We start from the raw sequence: 24,938 nt of genomic DNA, 5'->3' as shown, positions 1-24,938 counted from the left end.
CTTCTCCTATCATGTCCCAGACAGTCCTGATGTCTTCTTCCCCTTTGGGGAATGGAGACTGTGAGGTCACCAGAGAGTGGCCATTTCTCCTTAGTTCTCTGAGTCTCATGCTCTGGCCATACCCTGCAGCCACCCAGTGCCCAGAGTCTGTCCTCCTTGGGCCTCCACTGCCATATGTCCAACTGTCTTGCCTGGATTAGACTGGCCATGGGGGTTGACAAGTGGCTTCTCGTGCTCCCCATCCTTTGCCTTGAGCCATACCCTCCTTCGCAGGGAAGCTTAAAGTCCTGACCTGCAGGAGTGGCAAGTGAACTGAAATGTGGGCAAAGAACAGGACACTTTTGAAAGGTGGTGGGGTCACCCCCAAGAACCAAGAGTGGAAACTGGAAAGCCTGGCCATCTGCCCACCCGACCCTCCCCATCCCTTTCCCTCACTCCCTGTGGTCCACGGATGGACCTCCCTTGCCCTGCATGCTCCCACGCTGGCTCCACCAGGACAGCCCACTCCTAAACGCCCTCGGACGGGCCCATCCCGCCCCTGGAGCCCTGTGGTTAGGAGGCGGCCCCCACCAGCTGTGCCCTGGCCTGGGACACCTACTTGTGCTCGCCATCTCTGCCTCCCTTGGTCTTCTCTCTGCCTTTGCTGAGTAGGGGGAAGAAATAAGGAGACAAGGGGATGCAAGTGAGAGGATGTGGACCAGAGACACTTGCAGTCTCAGCCCCTGGCCCTGCTGACTTGTCCCACAAACCCCTCACCCACAGCCTCTCTACAGCAAGCCAAAGTCTGCTGGGCAGGAATGGCATGGCCCCCAGCTCTGTCTTGGAGAGAGGGGAAGGGCCGAGGGTACCAGCCGATCCCTTCCACCCCAGGCTACAGAAAGTGGGTTGCAGGTCCCCAGGGCCTGCCTTCCCCCACCTCCTTCCTTCATCCTGAGCTCCCAGGCTCTGGGCTCCTTCAGGGAAATAGTGGGCTGAGCCTTCTTTGAGAGGGTTCAGGGGACTAGAGTGCTGTTGCTGTTAGGAGGACATCTGGTCTTTGAGAAGAAAGGTGAGATGGGGGCAGTTAGTAGGCTATCACTCCAGGGCTCAGAGCAGGGGAAGAATGGTGTTCTTTTAGGGATGCTTTAGGGAGGCTTCCAGCAACACTTTTGGAATATTCTCTTAATGCCTCCTCAGTGAGGATGAAGAAAAGAAAGCAAATAACCATTAGCAGATTTCCCCCCTTCTCACATATTGTCCTGACACAGACCTTGTCCTGGTAGACATGACCACACACCCTGACAGCTGTCTCAGAAGACCTCCAGACATCAGGTCAATGTCCTGCACTAGCTGGCTAACCACACAAGCAGATCAGTTTGTAATTGAAAGAGGTCAACATTAGCCAGGTCTCTGGCCACAGTTAGCTGAGACCTATGAGTAGTGAACAGCTCACTACAGAGTGGGGACACCGTCTCAGAGGCCCTGCTCTGGCCCAGCCTGGCTGGTCTGGGGTCTGGGCCCATGAGTGCCCCCTTGAAGCTGCAGGGTCTTGCTCAAAGAATCAGAGGCTCCAGTGAACCATTAGGAAACTGAGGCTTAGTGGGAAATTTGCTGGTCTCCACCTTCACATTAATCCAAAGAGAGCTGCTTTACTCGAGGTTCTGAGGAAGAGGTGCATTTCCACCCTGTGCTGGTGATTAAACCCTGGTGCGCTCTACCACTGAACTCACTCTCAATCCTTATTTTATTTAGAGACAGGGCCTCAAAATAAGTTGCTCAGGCTGGCATCGAACTTGGGATTGTCCTGCCTCAGGCTCCCTAGTAGCTGGGTTTACAGGAGTATGACACTGTGCCTGTCTCAGTTTTGTATTTTAAAGAACTCTGTGACCCTGGAAAATCCGACAATCCCTTACAATAGAGGAATCAGGAGGAGAGGGGCAACACCGGGGAGTGGGCGAGAGTGGGGCAGGAAGGGGGACTCCGTGTGCTGACCAACACATGTTGATGATTTTTCTCTTTCCCTTTGGTCTTTGCTCTAAAATCACGGAGATGTGAGGTCCACTCAGTGGGGGACTTGTGTCCTGTGTCCTCACATACTGCAGGTCTCAGGCCCAGCAAAGGGGACACATAGGCCCATTGTTCCTGAGTGAGGAAATGGAGAAGGGAAAGGGCTGTCTCTCTCTGAAGAAAAAATACTTTTGTGATTTTACCACAACCACTGTTACTGCTGCTACCAACATTAGTTAACAGGCCCTGCCTTTGTTGATCTGTCTGTCCCGTGAAGTGGACATTCTCTTGTCTGTTGAGCTTGTGGAGGCTCTGGCTGCCCTCAGTCAGTCACCTGGCAAACCCTGACTTCATGTTCCATTTGTGCCTGGAAGCCCTGGGTGAACTTGGACTTCCTCCTAGAGCCCACCTGATGGTTTTGGTGTCCCTTCCTGGCTAGGTAAGTTCTGTTCCTCAGCCAGCATTCTCTGTGTGAGTCTGGCATTCAGTCTTAGCTCAGCTTACCTCTTCCTGAAGCCCCCAACCCCTTCCCTCTTTTCACTGTTAAAAGCAGCCACAGAACAGCAGGATCAATATGGCAGTCCTGTGGGAATTCTGGTGCTTGTGCTGGGGTCCAGGTGTTTCACAGCACTAGGTCTCACTAGGTCTTGGGCTAGGAGTGGGGGCCCAAACCACAGGTGGAGCACTTGGGTTGGACAGGAATCTCCTGAGCCCTTAAATCCTGGCATGACTGGCTGATTCTGGCTCCTCTGAGAGGCTGGAGCTCTGGAGCCAGCCTGGTGAAGGGAGGCAGGGAAGACTTCTCTAGCTCTCTGGGAGTGGAGGGAACTGATAGAGCAACACTGAGGGCGAGGCAGGGTGTACTGCACCCATATACACCCACCATGCACAACCCTGACACACAGCTGTGTCCTCTCTCAGAGACCCTAACCATGCATGCATGCCCAGCTGCCCTCTGTCCCAGACATAGTGGGTAGGTCCTGCTTCTACAAGAAGAATATCCATAAGGTGGACAAGAAGAACACCCCCTGTCACTCCTGCTCCCAAATGAGATAGCAGAGAGCAGCCTAGCAGGGACCCCTACGTACCCAGGAATACCAGAGAGGGGGCTGGGCAGCAGAAGGAGGCCCCAGGTCATGGAGTGTTGGAAGGCTGGACCAGGCAGAAAATGAGAAGGGGCAAACATTTCAGAATTTGGAGCAAAGGCCCAGGCTCTCTAGTTCAGCTGCAAGATTAAAGCTGGGACTCTTTTCTTTGATCTTAGAGAGAGTCACAACAGAGTCCAGCATCCAGTGCTGTGTGCCACTCCGTGGTGTCACCTAATGTGTATGCATGTGAATGTGTGTAAACACACAGGCATTTGTGTGTCTTTGGGGCCAAAATCTCCTGTCTCTCCAGAGACTGGTGTAGATGTGTGCCAACAGGCAGGGCCTGGAACCTTGATTTTGTCCTCCTGAAAACAGAGGGTTAGTGAGGACAGTACTTTGCTCCTTCTCTGCACCATTAAGAGTGGCAGAATTGGGGTAAATGAGACCCCTGCCCCTGCCTGGGGGGGCCAAATTTCCTGTGTGGGCAGCACTCAAAAAGCCCTTGCTATTGCTTGACAGAACTGAGAAGGGTCAGTTCAGTTGGGATCGGGGTAATGTGGAGTTTGAAGAGGAACAAAATAAGGGCTGACTGAGCATCTATCCCCTGCCAGGTGCCATGGCGGCCACTCGCATGGATGACCTCTTCTCATCCCAAAACTCCCGGGGGCATTGGTGAGCCCATCTTACGGATGGGAATGTGGGCTCCAACAGCAGAGCTGGGATTTGTGCCCCCGGCTGTCATTGCCCTGCACTGTCCCCTGGCACGATTCTGCCCCCTGGGAGAGTTTTAGAGAGAGCAGACAGAGCCAGAGATCGCTGGTTGGAGGCAGGGACTAGAGAAGTGGGCAGAGTGGATCAGAGGGCATGTGACGGAGCGGGGCCTAGGAGAGGTGGAACTGTGGGAGCAGAGGTCCAGGGGCAGTGGCTGGGCTGCAAGGCCTGGAGGACAGGTGTGGTGACAATCGCCAGCCCCAAGGTGCTCTCAGGCCTGGACTGGCAGCGCCAGTGGCAGTCCAGGAAACAGTGTGTGCTCACCTGCCCCTCCCGCCAGGGCGGTGGCACCTGGAAGACCAGGAGCTCTGGCTGGAGCTGCCACCCTCGCTCAATTCCCAGTGGCGGGGATGAAACCCCAAATCCTGTGGCTGCTGCCTGCTGCTTCCTGGGAGTCGCCATGTGGAGGCGGAGTGGGGTGGGCACGGTAGGCTGTGCTGAGGGGAAGGGTGGGAGGAGCGCATGGTGCCCGGGACACTCTGGAGGTCTCGGAACTCAGCTACCCAGCTCGCTTTTTCTAGGCTCCCTTCTGTAGGACCCAACTGGCAATAGCCACCCGACAGAGGGCAGCCCTCCAACACCAGGAGCTCCCAGGAGAGTTGTTTCCCTTGGATGTTACCTACAGGATCCAGAGCACCCTGGGTTCCTTGGGTGGTCAGAGTTGAGAGCACCAGCGTGCCAACTTGCCGAACTCATTCTTACTACTGGCCTGGAGGGATTGGTGCCACACCCAGAGTCACGTGGCTGGTGAGTGACAAGAGAGTCAGGAAGGGACTTAATGGAATATGGCTCTCATGATTCAGGCCAGCACTCCTCCCTTACAACTGATGGCCCTCCCATGCTTCCAATCGTGTCCTCAAAAAACCCTTTTTAGAGGCCACCCATCGTCCCTGAACCAGCCCGGCTCAGCTTTTTTGAGTGGAGTCAGTGGATGGGGGCCACATGATAGCCAAGTGTCAGCAGGCTCTCAGGCCCCACTGGGCCTCTGCTCCTCCCCTCAGCGTTCCTAACTCCATTCCTGACCCTGTGTATGGTCTAGGACAAAGAACCTGTTGCTCCATGGGCAGCAGTTGGCTCCTTGGTTACAACTCATTCCTCCACAGTCCCCTTGGCTCTCCCGACAGCAGGGCTGGGGTTTTCATGGCTGTTTTTCCTATTTTACAGGTGAGGGGACAGGGTCAAAAAAGTTATGTGACTTTCCTGGGGCCACATGGCTAGTAAGAGGCAGAGCTGCTACTTAGTCCTAGAGTCTGAGGGGACCATGGCTGGCGCAACGTAGACAGTCCCAGGGTTTCTTAAGCTTGTGTGTGTTGTGGGAGGGAGGGGGTAAAATGTGAAATAGTTCAAGTGTGAAGAAGGAAAACGCATTAGCCTAATAAAAGTGAATCAATTCCATTACACTAGTTGGGGACCTGTGTTTTTTTCAGCTCAGGGTACTGAGTGAACTTTACTTGGGAAGGAAATAGTGGAAGGAGATGGGAGGGAGATGCTTCCAGGGTTCCAGAGGATCCCTGCTGTCAAAACACAGCCAGATCCTTTAGACTTATGGGTATTTCGCAGGTTAGACTTATGGTTCCCAGGGATCAAGGAACCTGTGGACATTTTGCTAGCCTAGCCTAGATCTGGCCTCTCTGGACTCGGGGAGTAATGCAATTGCATTTCCTTTTTTGAAAGAATAGTGGATGTGAGCAGGCTCATGGGAAGCATGTGGAATGACACAGCGTCCTGTCCTCTGTACGTGGCAGGACATTTGCAGGGTGTGAATTCTGAAGACAGAAGTGGCGGACTCATTTTCTTGGGTGGAGTGAGGAGTACTGGTATTGAACCTAGGGGAGCTTTGCCACTGAGCTACATCTTCAGCCCTTTATTTTTTATTTTAAGATAGGGTCTTGCTAAGTTGCCAAAGCTGGCCTCAAACTTCTGATCCTACTCCCTTTCCTGGGATTACAGATGTGTGCCACCATGCCTGTTTGGACACATTCTTGACAGAGGAGAGGCTGGGTCCCAAGCAGGATGGTTGGCTTCACTCTGGCAAGAAGAGGCATCCTTGTCTAGGGTGTCTTCACTGGGTCATGGTGGAGGCCAGGCTGCCTGGGCCTGGTTGGCATTGCTGGGTCTTGGACCTGAAAGGCCAGGGTCTCTTCTGTCCCTTCCTCACATTCCCTTAGGATCAGAAGGCGCAGCTCCTTTCCCTGGTGTTAGAGCTCAACCTCCCAGGCTTTAGACTCCCTCAGGGTTAGGGGAGGTCCCTGATCCCTATCAGATGCCTCTCTGAGCTCCTGGCTACCTCTCTGACGGGCCTTTGGGGGGGTGCAGGTGAGGCCCCTTGCCAACACATCTGCCCACTTCTTATGTTCCTGCAGCAACTCAGTCCTGCGCTCTGAGCCTGGCCAGGCCTGAAGGGGCCTTCCAGTGGGACCGGGACCCAGGCTTCCTCCCCATGTCTGTAGGGGCAGTGGGTAACTGGAGGGCCCAATCTGTTACCTCCGGAAGCTCTTCTCGCCCGGTGGCCGGGAGCTGGGGCGGGAGCCAGGGAGCAGCCCATCCGTCTCCTGACTGTCCTTCTCTTCCTCTTGAAGAGACTCATCCCCCAGGAAGTCTCCGTCATCCCAGGAGCCCACCGTGCCGTCTGTAGCCTGATATCGAACCTCCACACACAGGCTGGTCTGGGGGAGAGAGGGGCAGTGAGCAGCTGGCCCGGGCCCGGGATCTGTGCTGCTTTGTGGTGTTCATGAAATGCCTTCACCCTGACTTAGTGGAGGAAGGTGAGGGGGAAATCTGCTCATTTTACAGATGAGATAACGGAGGCTCAGAAAGACTGACACTGCAGACTCAGCCAGCTCAATGGGAACTGGCCTCTGATCCCACTGCACTTCACTCTGCAACTCCCTGGAGCCAAGGTCAAGGGCCTGCCCTGGATGGCTGAGCCTGGAAGTGGGGGTGGCTCTGCGTCTGCAGAGTATATAATCAAAAGTGTTATTCAGTGTTCCAAAAGATTAGGTCACTTCCTCGTCCTCAGAATTGTGGCTGTCTGTAGGCATGAGAGGGGGTCTGCCTGGCAATGTGACAGAATGAGCTAAACTTGCCCTCCAAGTGAGGACCCAGGCCCTGGACACCCAACAAAGGGGTGGACTCAGCGTGTCTTCCAATTCTTCCGACACCAACTTTCCTACCTGAAGAGAAAGGGATCTTGGGGTTGTCCTAGGTTTTTCCTCTGGAGAAAACAGAGCACCAAACTTGGGCCCGGACTTAACAGTTGAGAATCTGGTGGGGTTCTTGCTCTGTGTCCTTTGGCCACTACCTGGTCACTAGCTCCAGCTGCCCCTACTGCACAGGGAAGATTTCCAGTCCCTTCCTCAACCTACGTGGGTGAACAGAGGTCTCCTGGACAGGTTGCCCTTCCACATGATTCTGGGGGTGACTTGCTTGTGCACCTGACAGGCAGTCCTCCTTCAGCACTTGGATCCGCTAATGACCAGGCCTGCATTTCCCAAGGGAAGGGAAAGGTGCACATGTTTTCTGAGGCCTCCCTCCCTGTGCTAGATGTTGTGATAAGATGCTTCCACGTAAACTCATTTGATCTTAACACTTCAATCTACCCTGCCCAACAAATCAGAAGGAAGTAACATGCTTATGGTCAGTTAGGAAATGCTGGAGCTGGGATTTGAGCTCAGGCTTCTGACTATAAGCCCCATGTCCTTTTCCCTGAGCCAATATGAACTCTCTTGTGTGATTGAGGATGTTGCAGGGAAACATGGTACCTGGTTTGGAAGCCCTAGGTCTCAGAGCTGCCTCTGATGTGGATCAGTTCTCTGACTTTGGACAAATCCATCCCCATCCAGAACTTCAGTGTGGCCATCCATAAAATGGCAGGAAAGGTGAATGGTATATGGGCTAGATGATCTGCATGTCCTTTCCTCAGCTGAAATTCTAGAAATCCAGGTATGGCTGTGGTGTCTGCTGGTACCCCCGCTTCCTGGTTCTTTCTCATCTCCCCTCCCACACTATATTCTCTTCAAGCAGGCTGCCATTTTCTCCAAGCTCTCCATTCCCATGGGTGTGCATCATCTGTTCTGCATCACCTCTTCCCTTGCTGTGGTAGCTGAGACTCCACCCCTGACTTCAAAAAGCCCATTCCTGCCCAAGGGCGAGAATGGCCTGGCTCAGAATGGTCTGGTTCAGAAGCCCCAGATATTCTCCTTGTTCTCACAAGGAAGTGTGCTGAGATGCCAACCACAGTGGGAATTTCTGCCTCTCTGAGCACTCCTCAGAGAGGGCTCCTTCCCTTCTGGATCCTGAGGCTGCTGTCCTGCCCTCTGAGGCTCTTTCTAACAGTTACTACATAGAGGCATACATTGTGCAGGCCCCTGGAGGTGATGGGGGACCATTGTACAGTCCCAATTTTACACATGAGTTCAGGAAATAACAGTTAACACTATCATTTTATTTATTTATTGAGCCCTTATTATCTGCTTACCTATATTAAACACTTCCTGTGTATTCTCATTTAATCCATTTAATCCTCAGAACAATCCTGTGAGGTGGATACCATACTTCTGCTCACTTTGCAGTAGACAGGTGTCCTGCCTAAGTCACAGTTGATTGGTGGCCTAATCAAGATTCATACCTGGAGCTGGGCTCCTCACTGTCATGCCAAGTGCCCATGAGCATCCAGGAAAGAGCTGGAGGGGGACAGAGTGAGAACAGGGCCTGGGGGCCGGATGGCCAGGGCTTTACGCTCCTTTCTTAGGACATGTGTTAAGTGCTGGATGGTGTCACTAGTGCGTGTGTGCTCAGGCTGAAGTGCTGGGATGTGATAAGTGGAGTGAAAAATGAGGTCCCTACCCTCCCGGAATGACTGGCCTTAGAAAGAAGCCAAGTCAGATGTTCAGAGCAGAGGCACTGGGGGACAGCAGGGCTCGATCTGACTTCGGATGGTGAGAGAAACCTCCTTAGTGATTCTGGAGGGGAATCCAAGTGGAAGGACTCAATGGCGGAGAAGGAAGGGCACCTCCCACCTCCCTTCCCCATCGCTGTCATTGTAGGAAGGTCTGGGGTGTCCATCCCATAGCGGATCCAGCAGCCACCAGACTGAGTGTCTCCAGCAGGTTCCTCAGTCTCTTCTGCCCACTGTGCCTTGCCATGCAGGTCCTCTCCAGACCACCGTATGTGTAGGGGAGAGGGAGTGAAGCAGACCGCCCCCCATGACAGGAAAGTCCAGGGACTCTGGTCAACCCACCTTGATGATAGCATTGTTGTCATCGATCAGAGTATCCGTCACCTCCACGTGGTTCTCCTCCACCACCTTCTGCAGCACCATGCGGAAAGTCCCGATCAGCCTGTGAATGGCAGGGGGGCCTGGTGGCTTCACAGAAGAAGCCACAGTGAGGAGCAAGGGTGGTGAAAAGCTGGGAAAGAGACAGGTGGACTTGCTCAGGCCCGTGGCTGGTGCTGGAGATAATGGCCCAGGAGTCAGGGCCTGCCTGGTCCGGTCAGCATGTCCAGGAGGGTACATGACCCCTACAAATGTGTATGGTTGTATGCGTGAGGCCTATTTTCTCAGGAAAGTCTGAGGAGCAGAACACTGGGATAAAGTTCACAGACTGCGACCAGGGCATGTGGGAGTGGGTTTCAGCTGAGCCTCTCTGGAGCAGCTTCTAGGGGCCTGTGTGGAGGCTTCGGGGAAGGACTGAGGCTCCTAGATACACAAATGACTCCTCCCTTCCACCTCTACAGCCATGACTGAGGCCAATATCACACCTTCATTCATCATCTGCCACCCCCAAGCTCCTCAAGGACCTCCAAGGACTTATGCCACTGCAGAAGCCCATGTTCCACCTGTGCAGTGGGGGACAGGCATGCAGTGTGGGATTAGGAGCACAGTGGTGGTCAGAGACTGGGGATTGAGACTCAGCTCACCCACTTACTGGTGAGGCACCTGCCCCTAGAACTCACCTACATTCTCTGAGTTTCTGTTTGCTCCTAAGCCCAGCTAATGACCCCTATTTCACCAAATGGATGAGATGCTCTGTTGAAGTTCTCATCAGGTCCCTAGCACAGGCTCACAGTCCCAAAGCACTAGTCCTTGTGTGTGCTGTGCCTCTATGCTGTGGACCAGGGTGAGGGATGTTTTCTCTTTTCTCCCCGTATTTTTTAACTGGCACATTACAGTCGTACATAATGGTGGGATTTGTTGGTACATATTTGTACATGTACACAATGTCACAATATAATATGGCCAATATAATTCCCCAATAATTCCCCTTTCCTGCCCCTCTTCCCTCACCTTGGTCCCTTTCCTCTACTCTACTGATCATGAGATCCTCCCCCCCCACTGGCAGTGTTTTCTATGTCTGGCCCGTATTGGATATTTTCCCACACACTTAGAGACCTCAATATGTGTTGGCCGAATTAATGAGCAAGAGTGGGTGCCATATAAATGTCCCTTTTGCCCTGTTGTTCTGGGAGAGAGCAGGATACTTAGAGAGATGAACTCACACCCCATTTTTGTAGAAGGGACAAAGACTCTGGGGACATGTACCATGTGTGAGAGCAGGAAGGCACCTGGGGGTCATCTGTGCTGCCCTTGGTTTATAGAGGAGGAGGGTGGGACTGAGAAAGTGAACGGGAACAGAATTAATTAGTGACAAATCCGGCCAGGGCAGCATGTCTAGGAGGGTACTAAAGATGTGAGGGGAGGTGAGTGAAGTGAACTCTCAGATGATCTCCGACTTAGACGTGTTTGACGTCTGTACCATCCTGAGGTCTGTGCATGGAGGATGAACACTGATTTAAGAAAAAGGGGGCAGGAATCCATCTGTGTGAAGAGGAAGTGCAGAGAGCAGCCATGTTGGAGAAATAGGAAATGTTTCCCTCCAGAGCTCGGAGCCCCATCTGCCAACTGACCCCCTCTCCCTGAAGGTGAAACTGTTTGCCACCCCCGCCCAAGTCTAAAACCTAACTGGGCTTTTAGCTTCTGCTCAGATCAGCGCCAAGGAAGGCCTAGTCCCATCCTGGTGTCTCCTCAGCTGGAGAAATGCCGGATGTATATTTCTGATGAGTATCCAGGAGACATTGATGCTGCAGCTTGGGGTACACAGTTGAGAATCTGCCTACTCTCACCCTTTGACTGACTATTCAAGACACTGTTGCTCAACCAGGACCCGCTGCATGCTGGAACTCAGGCACATCTATTCCCATCTTTACAGGCCCAAGAACAGCCAAGGAAGTTCCCTAGGATCAGCAGTGTGACAAGACACCCACAGGGGGCAGGAAGGAGCTGTTCACCTGCAAGTGCTCAGAGAAGCCTCAGGTGCCTTCCGGGTTTCCCTTGCTTGAGTCTCAGGCCTTAGACTTGGGAGGGGCCTGAGAGGACAACTTGTCGAGCACTGGTATCTGAAGCAACCTCCCTGACGAGGCTTTCAAGTCTCTGCTGGACACACTGGTGATGGGGACCAGGACCTCACTGCTCCAGGTGGCTCCCACTGCTGGGCCACTCTCCCCTGCCTTCATCACACTCAGGAGGCCTGAGGCCAGTGCCCTGGTAAATCCCAACCCTGCCTACACCCTGTCCACATGTAGACTAAGTGGCCAGTGTAGGCAGTGGAAAGAGCTGTGGTCTGGAGTCAGTCACAGAGTCTAAGGGAGATTCTGCCACCAGGCAATTGTATGATTTCTGGTTTGTGCTCCAGCCTCTCTGCAGGTCACACCACCTGCTTCACTGGAGGGTGACGCAGAGACACTCCCTTGAGGTGGGGCAGTGGGGAGTGGGGTTGGCATCTGGAGGGCCCAGGCCAGTTTGCAGGCTGGACTCTGGCAGCAGATCCAGGCTGCCCCTGACCCTCCCATCTCTGCCCAGCCACACGAGCCTGCATAGCCTGGCTGCCGACTGGAAGCTGGGGCTGTGACACTGTGAGCTTGCATCCTCAAAGGGATCAACTTGCCACACCTCCAGGAAGTGACCTGAGGTTTTTAACTCCTAAGAGCCCCTCCCAAATAAAAATAATATTCTTTGAAATGGAGAGTTGACTGTATCTGCATCTTTCATAAAATATTAAGAAAAGCACTTTTACAAAATGCTGCTCCTTTTACAGGTCTGTAAGTCACCATCTAAGCAAAAACAGGGTGCTTGCTATGAAACACAGCTTCAGAACAGCTGGAACGCCACTCTAGCCCCTCCTCTGCAGACATTCCCTGGGGAAGAAGCAGGTCCAGATGGGGCAGGGAAGCCCCGGGCTCCTGCCCTTGTGGCAACCCTAGAGCTACTCTGTCCACCCAGCTGCCTTTTGGGCAGCCTGGCCTCAAACATAGCAGGGTCTCTCTCTCCTCTGGGTGGGTCAGCACAGGACAGTGGCACCCAAGGTAATGGAGGAAGGGTGAGCTTATCTACCCCTTGGACAGCAAGGTGATTTCCTGCAAGTGGAGGTAAGAGGCCATTTGGTTTGTGAGAAGGAGCACTGGCCTAGGGCTCAGGAGGCCTGGGTTGAAGACCCAGCTCTGCCCCGAACCTGTTGTGTGACTGTGGGCAAGGGCCCTCTCAGGGACTGTTTCCCCCAGCTGTTTGGTGAAGGATCTGGGAGCTAACCTCATGTCCTCTGCAACTTCCCTCATGTGGCCCATCCAAGTTACCCATCGCGAAGAGGGCACTCATCCTGGAAGACCACATGGATGGACCTGCCTGACAGGACAGGGCCAGGGTTCTCAGGTAATTAGCCAGGAGGGGAGGAGGCCTTGGTGTAGATAGGTCTATAGACTGACCACAATAGAGCGGCAACTGGGCACCAGAATCCTGTCAATAATTCATTGTGTCCCCCTGGGAGCCGGTGTCAAGTGCCCTGGGCTCGGCCAGGCCTCCACTGTGCTCCTGGCTTCTGAATTATTCAGGGACCCTGGCATCCTCAGCAGCCAGGAGGCTGGCAGTTGGGCCAGGCCAGGGACCCTCCAGATCCTGGACAGGCAGAGTAGGATGCCCAAGAACTCTGAACCCAACACCTCATCCTCCTGGGAAGCTCAAGTGTCCTGGAAGGAAGCCCTTGTTCCAGGCAGGGCCAAGCAGACATGGAGGACTCCTTGTTTGGAACTAGGACACTTCCTTCCTCTCCGCCATGTCTCCATCTCTCAGCAATCCCTGGACCGCCAGGTGGGCCTTTTCTTTGGCTCTAGGAAATAAACCCAGGATCGGGAGCTATGAGCCCCACCTGACTCCAAGCACCCTCCTCACAAGTTGGCTCAGGAGAGGATAGACCTGTATCTACACAGGGCCATCTTTCCTTAGTCCTGTCCTAACTCTTAGCCAACAGTGTCCTGGACATTCTCTGGGTTTCTGAGAAAATGCAGGACCCTCTCATCAGGCCCAGGCACGCCCCCCCTCCCCACACCGTGTGTTTCCCTGTTTTCTCTTGGGTGGGGACAGGAAGGGGAGGGGAGGGAGGGAAGAAGGATGGGAAGCAGAGTCCCTTCAGTCTTCCCTCTTTCGACACTAGGGACACCTAAGTGGAGCCTTAAGTTCCTGCATATCCACTGTGTGGTATAGTGAGACTTGCCCTGGCTGAGCTTTAAGGCTCCTGGATGCTCTGACATCTGTAGACTGTCCCTGTTGGGGTTCCTGATTGCCCTTCCTGACACTCAGCTTCTGAATCTTCCTCCTCCACATCCACTTGGTCTGCATTGGACCCTTCTCTTGTTCCTGTGAGTCCTGTCTTCATAGGTCACTTGGGTATCTCAGTCCAGGCAAGAAGGCCATGCTTTATCTTGGGGGTCCCTGGACAGGTGTCTCTCACCAACCTTTCTTGTAGACACCAGAATGCTGTAACCCCCCTAAAGGCAAAGAGGAGGCCTCTGTGCCCTAGATATCTTCCCTGTAGCCCTGCCAGCAGCCCAGAAATGCCCATGCACTCAGATCTCGAGGGATCCTAATAAATCTCACAGAACCAAATACTCCTCCCAGCCCATGAAGTCCAGACCTTCCTGACTCAGACATCGGCTCTTCAATGTGATCTGCTCTGAGCTCACCCTCTCCCTGTGCTGGGGAGCTCCAGAGACGGCATGTTGGTCGGAAAGCTCTGGCTATCCTGCCATCTGCTTCCCTCCAGCAAGGTAGCCTGGCCTGTGTTTTGCCTCTAGGCACATGCTTTTCTTTCCTTGTCCCATGGCAAAAAACCTCACGCTCAGGGCCTGTACCTCGATCCCTCGTTTTAGCAGCTCTAATGACTGGCAAGGTGTCTGTCTGGTATTCGTTCAGTAGATGTTTGATGATGACTGGCTGCATGAATGGATAGATAGGTAGATGGATGGATGGGTGGATGGATGGGTGGATGAATGGATGGGTGGATGGATGGATGGGTGGATGGATGGATGGGTGGATGGGTGGACAGATGAGTAGAAGGATAGGTGAACAGGTGAAAATGTCCTCTATGATCTTCTCCTTTGGGTTTGCATCCGCTTGTCATAAGGCAAGGTTTAAAGTCCCTTTCCTCCTAGGCAACCACAGGTGTTGCCTATTGTAGTTCTCTGTAGCCAATATAAGAGAGTGCTCAGATTGAACTACTTCCACCAAGATGACCTAGAATTTGGTTAGTTCTTTTTGGTTTGTACTGTCCTCCCACTGTTGAGTCACACTGAGCCCTCACTGAGCTAATATCTCCACACCTTTTGGGGCATATTGCAGTTAAGACATGACCTCCTCCAGCTTATATAAGAGCAATTAATTTTTGAATTCAAGATTAAGTTTTGAATCCAAACTTTATACTTCTTCTGTTTAACCACCTTTCTAAACTGTTCAAATCCTTCTGAATTCTGCTCGTCACACAGAGAAAAAGGTGGAAACTACTCTGATGGGACAGCTTGTAGTGACAACGCTCATGTGGTGGGTGTGCTTCATTCCCGGAATGAAAACTCTCTGAGGGCAGTGCCTAGTTTAGTGCCTGACACAAAAGAGGTGCTCAGTAAACATTTGTTGAATGAATGAATGACTCTCTTATTTCATCCTCAGAACTGTCTTTTGAGGTAAATGTCATATGAAGACACTGAACACAGAGGGGTTATGGAAGCTACCCAGGGTCACACAGTAGATGACTGAACTGGGATCGGAGATCAAGCTTGTCTTTTAAACCACCGGCCAAACTGCTTCACAGCTTCTGTGAGACAAGTTCATTCTCAAGGCTGCAGATGGTCTGAAGGAGGGCATTCATTATCAGCCATTTTGTCTTCAGCTTCTCTGATGGGCTAATGTCTCCCCAGTACAGCATAGAGAGGGAGTTTAAAGAAAAGGACAGGAAGCTTGGGTGGGGCTGGAGATGGGAGGGTGGACAGGAGGGTGAGGTGCTCTTGGTTGACAATGGTCACTCTGAAATGGGGTCCTCTGTGGACATCATGAAGGAGCAGAATGGCAAATAGAGGCTAGGCCAAGACCTCTTTGGTCTTTGAAGATCTATCTAGGGCAGACCGGGGGTGCAGGTCTCAAATTTTGAGCCCAAAGAGAGGGTCGTCAGAGGAGCAGGGCAGGCCCCTAACCCCACCCCACACTTACTTGTTGCTGAAGACTTTGCTGTAGTTGAAAATCTGAATCTCAAGCATCTCGGTTCTGTCGATGTTGCTGGCCACTGGCCACCGGAACGTCTGGGGAGAGAGGGACAGCTGTGGCCTTGGGTAGAAATAGCAGGTGGGGGTGTGGATTGTGGGAGGGGCCACCAACAGCCAGCCTGCCCCTCACAGGGGTCCAGGGCTCCCTGGGGACAGACACTCAGCCTGACTCTCCATCCCTATAGCCACCTCCCGGGTGTTGTGACCACTTCTCTTCCACAGATGGTGCTCAGAAAGGTTTGGGGAGCTGCCCAAGGTCATGAGGGCAGTGAAGAACCTCGACCTGACCAGGACTTCTGACTCGGACTCCAGGGTGAGGGCAGAGACTGCGGGTGTGACCCTGGCTTTGGCGTGTGCTGCCTGGAGTCAGGGGCTTCCAGATCTCTCCCAGCAGACCATTCTGACCAGCGTAGACCCTGCCCTGGCAGATCACACCACCCCTCATTGTGGCAGTGGGGACAAGCTTTAGCTATTTAGTGTTATGAGGGTCAGACCCACAGCTGTCCCCAATGCACTGTTTCCAGAGGCTTCCTTGCCCTTGGAATCTTCCCTAAATCAATGAAAATGATGAATAGGAACTTGGGTGGGATTTTTCTCACTGCCCTAGTAGTGGCAGCAAGGGCTCAACACAGGCCAAGAGCCAATGATCAGCAGGGCTTCCTCAAAGGCCCTGCTACCCCTGGGACAGCAAAGAAGACTGGGGGAGGGGAAGGTAGAATTACGTCCTGGGGGCTGTGTTCTTGTGGTGTCCCCTGGAGAAATAGCTCACAGAGATTGGGCACCTGCAAGAAAGACAGCCTGACATGCAAGTTCCCAGTGGCCTCTGCCTTGGCAGAGAGCCAGCTGGTCCTTCCCTGAGCCTCTCAGGGGACCCACAGAGCAGTGAGGGCAGGAACGCAGGGCACCTTGTTAGGTGTGGCAGATGTGTGGTTTAGACTCTGCGGGCCAAGGGGGCGCTCAGCCACCTGATGGCACTCTCTCCAGGGGCTTCCTACTAGATGAGGGTCCTTGGCTCAGAAGAGGCTGTGGGGATATATCCTCAGAGCCAGGAGCTGGGTGGGGTGGAGCCAGGTCTCCTAAGCTGTGATCTGTACCACGAGGCAGGCCACTCAGGTGTCCCAGAGAACCCACCTCACAGTGTCGACAAGAAAGCCAGCATTTGCAGCCCTGCTGTGCTGAAGGCACCCAGAGTGGTCCAAGCTTGTCAGAGAAGCCACCACACCACAAGAAGGGACTGAGTCTGTGGCAGAGACCCAGAATGATCTCATGTCCCTCCTGCTGGGAGGAGATTGGGAGGGTCTGAGCAGGGGTCCCCACCCATTCCACATCTGGAACCCCACTCACGAGAGATGGGGAGGAGGCCAGGTGGAAACAGGTGCTGGGCTGGGGTGTACACTCTTCCTGGCTGGACTTTGGATTACCAAATGTCCCCAGGGCTTGGAGGGCTGCTCAGTGCTGTTGGGAAATGGTTTCAGGGGGATTTTGACAGGTGGGAGGCAGTACCTTTTTAAGTTTTCTTGCACCCTTTCCAATTCAGCCTGCTCAATATGCCAGCAATACATCATAGCCATAGCAGTAAGAGTCGCCATCTCTGGAGAGCTCTTCATTGTGTGGGGTCTGAAGTGTTTGTGAGCACTAATTCATTTAGTCCTTACAACAGCCCAAGAGGCCAGTAGAGCTTTCTCTGTTTTATGGACAGAAATGCTGGGGTTCAGGGAAGTGGTGTGATGTGGGGACGGCCAGTAGCTGGGGGCGAGGGGAGCTGGCTTCTTAGAGCCCAGCCTGCAGGCTCGCCATTTCCAAAGCTGGGCTTTCCTCTTGCAGATGGGGGACCTGGAGGGCTGGGGGCACACTGGGCCAGTCTGGCAGGTGTGTGCAGCCTGTCGCAGGAAATGGCCTTCCTATCACCTCCCTTCAGGACTGATGTGGGCATGAGAGGGAGGGAGCTGCAGAGGAGGGAGGGTCCTGCGACTCCAGCCACAGGCCTCATTAAGCAGCCCGGGCTCCTGCTGTCTGGTGCTCTGGCAGGCAGGTCGACATAATGAAGCAGCTCCGATGGGGCTGCAGGGAAATAAGGCGGCTCTGGAAAGCCCAGCTCATTAGCTCAGGGAGGGGAGAGTGCTGGGGATCCACGAGATTGGGCTCCCTTGGAATGAAGTGGGCAGGGCTGACCCATCCCCCCAGGGGCTGCTGGTGGGATTTGGTATTGAAGGAGCGAAGGAACGGGAAGAAGTGGAGATGCTGGAGGAAATGGCACCGTGGAGGGTAGCGGCTTAACTAGGCGAGTGAAAGCCAGAGTGGCAGTGGAGTCGTTTCCAGGAAATGACGGGGCCAAGGGGACTCGTCAGGGAAGCTCCTGGGCGCAGTTTAGTGGACAGCAGCTGGTGGGGACCCTTGGGCCCATCCATGGGCCAGCTTGCCAAGTTAGCATGGGGTCAGGAGCCACGGGTAGGGAGGGACAGCCCAGGGAGCCTATCTGCATGTTGGCACCTGGAGCCTTTAGGAACTTATTTCCAGGAGGGAGCCCCACCAGGAGGCGCAGGGCCAGAGGCCCACGTCCTCAGAAGTCTCAGGAGTAAGAGACCAAGTCCTCAGCGGGTCAGGAAGCCTGCCTTACCTCTGACTGCGTCCCCCTCTTACCTGTTCTCCCCCTTCTCACTTTCCCTTCTCCCCATTTTTTAGCCACACTCTTCTTTCTGCTCATTTCCCTATTTTCCTTCCCTCTCTCTGTTTTTCTTCTGCTTTTTTCTCCTCAGCACATCCATTTTATCTTACATCAGTTTCTCCGTCTCTTTCTCTCCCTCTCAGTGGTTCCCACTCCTAACTGCGTTTGAATAATTCCCAGAAGTTTTTAAAAGTCCCCAGGAACAGGCCTGCAGACTGGCTGAAGTGGAATCTCTGGGTGGGGTCAAGGTGCCAGTATAGTGCTTGCTGTTACATCATGTGACACAGTAAGGAAGCCCTTACCAGATGCTGAGCAGATGTTGGCACCAGGCACTTGGATTTTCCAGCCTTTAGAACTGAGAGCCAAATAAACCTCTATTCTTTATAAATTACCCTGTCTCAGGCATTTTGTTGTGGCATCAAAAAATGGACTAAGATAAATATCTACCTCACAGGGCTGTAGAAAGAACCAATACAATCACACAGGTGACAGGATTTTGTAACTAACACAGCACTACAGAGATGGAGGCATTATTTCTTTGTTTTTTCCTGTGGGACCTCTGTACATGTCTCACACATCTCCCTGGTGCTTCTTCTCCCTCACTTTCTGACACTTCATCTGCCTAGGCCTGTCAATTTCCCCCGTCTCTTTTTTGCTTCTTCTCATCCTGATTTCATTTCTCATTATATTGTTTTTGCTGCTACTTCCTTTCTACCAGCTGGGGTGATGTGTACACACAGGGGCAGAGAATGAACAGGACGAGATGGGGAGTTTGGGGGTTTGGGACCTCCTGGGGAGCCTGGTTCCCTGCACCCCTCCCCCTCAATGCTATTTAACTCCTGAACCACTTGATTGAAGGGAAAGGGCTTCTGAAGGCAGGTCTCCATTTTTGTGCTATTCAGAGCGCTGTGTACTAGTGACAGGCTCATAGCAACACAGCAAAGACACAGGAAAGGGAGGAGCCCAAGGGTGCAGTGCTGGTTGGTGGCAGAGGTAAGACTGGAACCCAGGTCTCCAGAGCTTGGCTGCGGGCTAACTGCACTCTGCTGAGGCTTCTCCTGAGGCTGACTCAGAGGGCCTTCTGGTTCTGGCCATCCTTCTAGATTGTCAGCCACAACACAACATTTGCTCATTGAGTGCTGACCAGGCTCTGCACTTTACACATTATATTGAATTGAACCCCCACTTACAGATGAGGAAAATGGCTCAGTGAGGTTTTGCCCAAAATAAGTGGCCATACAGCTTAGAAGTTAAGACAAGTGCCAGGGCGCCCAGGTTCAAGTCCTGGCTCTGCCACTTAACAGCTATGTGATCTCAAGCAGGTTTCCTTGCCTCCCAGTGTCCTCGTTTGTAAAATAGGTGAGAGTGTCACCTAACCCTGGGCACAGGGGAAACCCTGAAAGAGCCGTGACTGTGGTGCTCTCTGGATCCTAGGTTGGCCCCATGGCTGACTTTGGCCAATAGAACATGGTAGACATGTTACAGTGTGGCTCCTAGAATCTCCATTTTCACCCTCTTGGAAGACAGTGACATGTAAAGAAGTCTAGGCTACCCTGCTGGAGGGAATCCCTGAGAAGAGAGTACCTAGAGGATGAGGCAATGAGGTGGAGACCCAAAGTGTCATCCCTAGATGACAGCGGTACCCACAGAGCTCCAGTTGGACACCACATGGGGTAACCACCCAGTTCAACCTATCCAACCACAGGATCATAAGCAATACTCAAATGTGGATTGTGTCGGTCACGGGGGCAGAGCTGAAACCCAGGTTTTAGTATGGTTCACTGGGGTCTCCCTGCACCCACTGCAGTTTAGGGGTGGTTTATTATACAGCACTAGGTAACATCACCTAGTGATGTCACTAGGTGACAGCACCTTATGCTCTCTTGTGGCTCTAAGTATCAGACTGTGTCAAGGACACTTGTCACCAGAGGCAGAGCTTGGCTCCATGCTCCAGGCCTGGCCTCCCCAGACACCAGTTCTCTTGCTCCTCTCCTTCCCTCTGGCTGTGGGAACTCTAGGGATAGCTTGACTGTCACTCTCAGGGCTGTCAGAGCAGGAGCAGAGCTGAAACCCAGGTTTTACTCTGGTTCACTGGAGTCTCCCCACACCCATCACAGGGCCTGGTACAGAGTAGACACTCTGCAGACAGGTCTCAAATGACAGACCCAACTGCTGTGCTGCTCCTCACTTGTGGAGTGCTTGGCAGGCTAGTGTACCTCTCTCTAAAGTGAGGGTGATGCAACAGGATGCACTTTTTGGGGTGACCATGAGGTTGGCCAAGTGCTCAGCCCAGAGCTGGCACATCGTGAGTTCCCAGTCAACAGAGCAGTTTATTATAATGGTTGTGATCATGATGCTCATTCCAGAAACTGGAGCCAGGCTTGGTTTCTTGGTGACAGACACTTCCAGGTTGCAGGTTTGTGGGCACAGGAGGCAATTCTCCAGCCTGGGCAGCACCAGTGTGATTCTGTGGCCACTGCTGAGGGTGGTATATTCTATTTTGGAGATTCCCTGAAAATGGATGGCCTTGAGACGGGGTCAAAGAAATCCAGCCTGTCATCTAAGGTCCCACTCCATCTCAGTCCCAGGATGTGTGCCGGGTACTGCCAGAGGAGTCAGGTAGCAGTTAAGCCAAACACTGTTGCTCCAGATGTTGCAAGCCAGTGAGCCCCATTCTGGGCCACATGTTACTGAGCACCCTCTGCATGCCAGGTCCTATGCATGACACTATGTGGGATGCGGGGATGCAGGAGTGTTTCTCCATCTTGGGGATGCTTCTGGATAGTTCTAGAGACAGACACTAACTTGAAATAGCAGTCTGCAATAGGACCTTTGGAAGGAGTAGGGAGGTTGGTATTAGGGAAAGAGGATCTCTGCCAGGAGAGGTCTCAGGAGCACTTCAAGTGTCCAGTCATGACCCAGTTCACCAGCTCCAGGCTTAGCCCTGACCTGACTACTGCTGGCCAGGGTGCAGGGTTCCACCTCCTATCAGCCCCAGGGATCTGGGGCTCTGCAGACAGGTGTCCCTGATGTGCGTGGAGAATGACCTGGATTGTGCCCAGCTTGACCACTGACCAGGCCTGGAATTGTCCTCAACCAGCAAGGTAGCATCCTTAGGGAATTGTCCTCCGTTTGCAGGGTGGCATTAAGATGTGTTGCAAAGATGCAGGGTGTAATGGAAGGAGACAGTCCTGGGTGCTGGAAGGCCTGGGTTCAAGTTCCAGTCTGCTTGTCCTCTACTGCCATGGGCAGCTCATTTCATCCCTCTAGACCTGCTTCTTTCACTGTGAAACAAGGGGGTTAAACTAGGTGGCCTTGAAGGCCCTTTCAAGTGATCATGTCTGTGCCTTGCCTATGTCTTAGCTTGCCAGGCTAAAGTTAAGAGCTTTTCCATCCTACCAGCTCTGCTGAACCCTGTACACCTGAGCAGAGGCCTGTGGTGACAGGTGCCAGTCCAGCAGATGGCCATGCTTTCCTTCATACTTTTATTTGGCAATCTTCTCCCAGTTCCAGGCTAGGTGCCAGCCAATGATGAAAAGATCGGCATATTCCTGCCCCCAGAGAGCTTACAGCCCACAATTTCTACGTGTGAACAGAAATAAGCAGATGGGGCCAAGTCTCTTCCTCTGCCACCCCCAGGCTGAGGTCATCTCCCTCCCCTGGACTCAGAGGCCCATGGTCCATCTCTATCTGTACTGGGTCCATCTTCCTGCTGGGATGTGCTCCTTGGGTTAGGACTGAGTTCTGTCCATTTTGCAAATGTTCCTAGGCTCTGGAATCAGATAAACTTGGGCTCAAATCCTGGAGTGGTTCCTTACGACCTAGATGATGGCCACTTGGTGAATTATAGTGAATATAATTCTCTGGCAAAGCTCTCAGCCCTACTTGGCTTGTACTAAGTGCTCAGTAAATAGCAGGGGCTCTTATTATCATTGCTCAAGTACCATTGCTAATCCGGCCTCTCCTGTGGGGTCTGGTCCACACAGGGCCTCTGTTAGTGCCAAACCAGACCAGCTTGATGTGGCTGCACCTGCTCTCCTAGGCCACAGAGGCTGGGTCTCCCTCCCTCTCGGTTTCTCCACAGTTGTAGGTTAAATGGAGGATCTCAAGTTCCAGCCTCCGGGAAAGGGGACACCACCCAGGCTCTCTTTCCACCCACTGTTGTAGGAGCATTGTCTTTCTTCCAGCCACCTCCTGCCCACTCAGGTTGCTTAGTCCTGTAACAGCCCTCAGTCCTGTCTGAGCAGAGGAGGGGACCTTTTCCAGGCTTCTTCTGGAACCACTGACAGGCCGGTTCTTCTAGGGGGCAGCCAGGGAGTATAGGACTTGCCTGCTTGGAGCCCAGGCGCAGCTCCAGGCTCTCCTCAGCGATGGGAGGTTGCCTCCCCTGCCTGGTGGGACGTGCCTGGTTGACTACTGGTGGCCAGACCGTGGGCCACCTCTCAGAGGGAGAAATGGAGGCAGGGGGCATGTGGAGGTCCCAGCAGGGCCAGGCAAGCCCTGGGGCAGTTTTCTATTGCTGTATCCTGAGAAGGCTTTGAATCTAATCTCGGTGTGGACTTAGAATCCTAGCTTGGCCATTTCCACTCTGTCACCTTGTGAAGGACCTTCTCTCTGAGCCTGAGCATCATCATCTGTGAATCCTCATGGGTACTGGATAGAAGAATGGCTCAGGAGGCAGCAAGATGCTGCTGCAGAGGGGCGGCTGCAGTCTTCCAGTGGGGACCCCCCAGTGTGGAGTGTGGGAAGACTGTCAGTGCTTCTATCACAGCTCCCTGGTTCCTGCTCCTCCTGTGGTCGCTACGCACTGCCCCAGAGGAGGCTGCATTCCTGAGCTCCAGGATGGAACATGTGTCTTTATCCAGGGTGTCTCTACCCTGGGCCTGGCACCCCTTAGATGCTCAGGCATGGTCCCATGCAGAGACTCAGGAACACCAGGGACAGTCTCCACCTGATCTGTGCTGGGCAAGAAGGACACGGTGATTAACTCTGAATGTCATGTTTATCTGCAGCTCAGGTGTCCCGAGTGCAGTGCATGGAAAGGGGTGGCCGTGCCCTTGGAAGGGGCATCAGGTTGCTTGCGGCTGGAGCTTTGGCTGACCTGTCCCTGGGGAGCCTCAGAAGGAGGGAGTTGGATGCTATGCCTGGCTGACTAGGGGGCAAAGGCCCGGGAGGCAGACCTGTGAGGAGCCAGGTCAGGCTGGTGCATCTTCACCAACAAGCTGCTCTCCTCCCTGGGGCCCTGACTGAGGAAAGCAGAGTGGGACGGGAGTGGGCCTGTTGTGTAACAGGGCAAGCCCGAGGCCTCTCACAGGCTGGCTCGTGGGCAGTGACGGGTCCTGTATCCTAAGCATCCCTCCTTTGGTTCGTCATCTCAGAGAGACTTCATACTCACACTTAGCAGCTTTTGACACATGTATCTGAGACTGAAAGCCACGGCCAGGGTGGGGAGACGGCAAGGACGGAACACTGCTTTAGCTCTGGTGATTCACTTTAAACAAGGAATCCAGCTGTCCCTGGGGCCTGAACCCACTTGGAAGACAGTTGCAGCTGTGCCCCTCGCTGCTCCTGAGCTCAAGTGAGAAGGTCAAGGCCTTGCTTTCCCTTTGATCAGCTCTGGGTCTGTAGGCACAACTGCACTGTGTGGCTTGGGCCCAGGGGCAGGAGAGACAGCTAGCTCTACATGACTCCTCGACCTGGAGGCTCAAGTCTGCCATGAGGTCCTTCTCTGCCCAAACAGAGCCAGATGTGTGAGGCAAAGCCCAGGAAGAAGAGGTCAGTTATTCTGGGGTCAAAATGGTGACTTAGGACTGACAGCTTTTGCCCCAAAGTTAACCCAGAGAAATCACAGTAGCAAAGGGAGATGTGTGTTCTAGAAAGCAATAAACAGATGAGAGAATGTGTAAACCCAGGAGACCCCAGGCTAGCTTGATGTCTGAGGTTGACTAGAGGGTATCTGGTGAGGGCCAGAGGTGTGGGAAAGGTCAGGGTGGGAATAGGTTGGAGGAGAGCTCGGTAAGTTCCCTGGCGTCCCTTGGATCACTGCTGCCTGTCCCTTCACTGATAAAATGGTGGCAACAGCCCTGCTGGGGTGAGGACCCAGAAAGATAGGTATTGACAGACCAGAGCTCACATCTGCTCTTATGGAACCCACAGGACAGCTGGTTAAAAATCTAGACTATTGCTGGGTGTGGTAGTGCATGCCTATAATCCCAGTGGCTTGGGAGGTTGAGGCAGGAGGATTGAGAGTTCAAAGCCAGCCTCAGCAAAAGTGAGGCACGAAACAACTCAGTGAGAGCCTGTCTCTAAATAAAATAAAATATAGGGCTGGGATGTGGCTCAGTGGTTGAGTGCCCCTGAGTTCAATCTCTGGTACAAAAAAAAAAAAAAAAAAAAAAAAAGAAGAGAAAGAAACTTGGTGAGCTTGTCTCCTGCAGAAGAAAGATGGCACCAAGTTCTTAGCACCAGCAGCGGATCACAGGATAAGTGGACCGTCAAGAAATACGTTGGAAAAAAAAAAAAAAAGAAATATGTTGGCAATATAAAATGAGGACAAGGAATATAAGTATTAAAGTGCTTATGAGAAAGAACAAGTTTGTAAATTGGAAGATGACCTTGAAGAACTTCCTCAGAAGACAGCAGGAAAGAATTAAGAAACAATCAAGGAGCTCAGAGATGTGTCAGCTGGAAGCAGAAGAACTGATATCTAACAATGCAGGCCACAGAGGAGAGAAAAAATTAAAAGAGTGGAAGGACTATTGAAAAAATGGAGATAGAATTTTCTATAGTGGCTCACTGAATAAGGCAAGACAGAACAATGAGGAGGACCTGAATTTTATGATAGAATT

The 24,938-nt window shown here is 53.0% G+C and overlaps 1 protein-coding gene across 3 annotated transcripts in view; it reads right to left on the bottom strand.

Annotated features, from left to right (window-relative positions):
• Positions 1-24,938, bottom strand: part of Otof (otoferlin) — an 86,572-nt gene that overhangs the window by 42,141 nt on the left and 19,493 nt on the right. For 2 of the 3 annotated variants that reach the window (XM_047522546.1, XM_047522548.1), the window contains exons 3-5: positions 15,373-15,461; positions 9,085-9,184; positions 6,330-6,511 (exon numbers count right to left, since the gene is read on the bottom strand). In XM_047522546.1, coding sequence (XP_047378502.1) covers positions 6,330-6,511; positions 9,085-9,184; positions 15,373-15,461 — 371 coding nt within the window. Of the gene's footprint in view, positions 1-598; positions 644-6,329; positions 6,512-9,084; positions 9,185-15,372; positions 15,462-24,938 lie in introns of all 3 variants that reach the window. The other variant, XM_047522547.1, reaches the window with a different exon arrangement.

Source organism: Sciurus carolinensis, chromosome 13 (assembly GCF_902686445.1).
Source record: "Sciurus carolinensis chromosome 13, mSciCar1.2, whole genome shotgun sequence".
Lineage (NCBI taxonomy): Eukaryota > Metazoa > Chordata > Mammalia > Rodentia > Sciuridae > Sciurus > Sciurus carolinensis.
The sequence above is the reverse complement of the archived record's forward strand: the minus strand, read 5'-3'. Positions and strand labels throughout refer to the sequence as shown.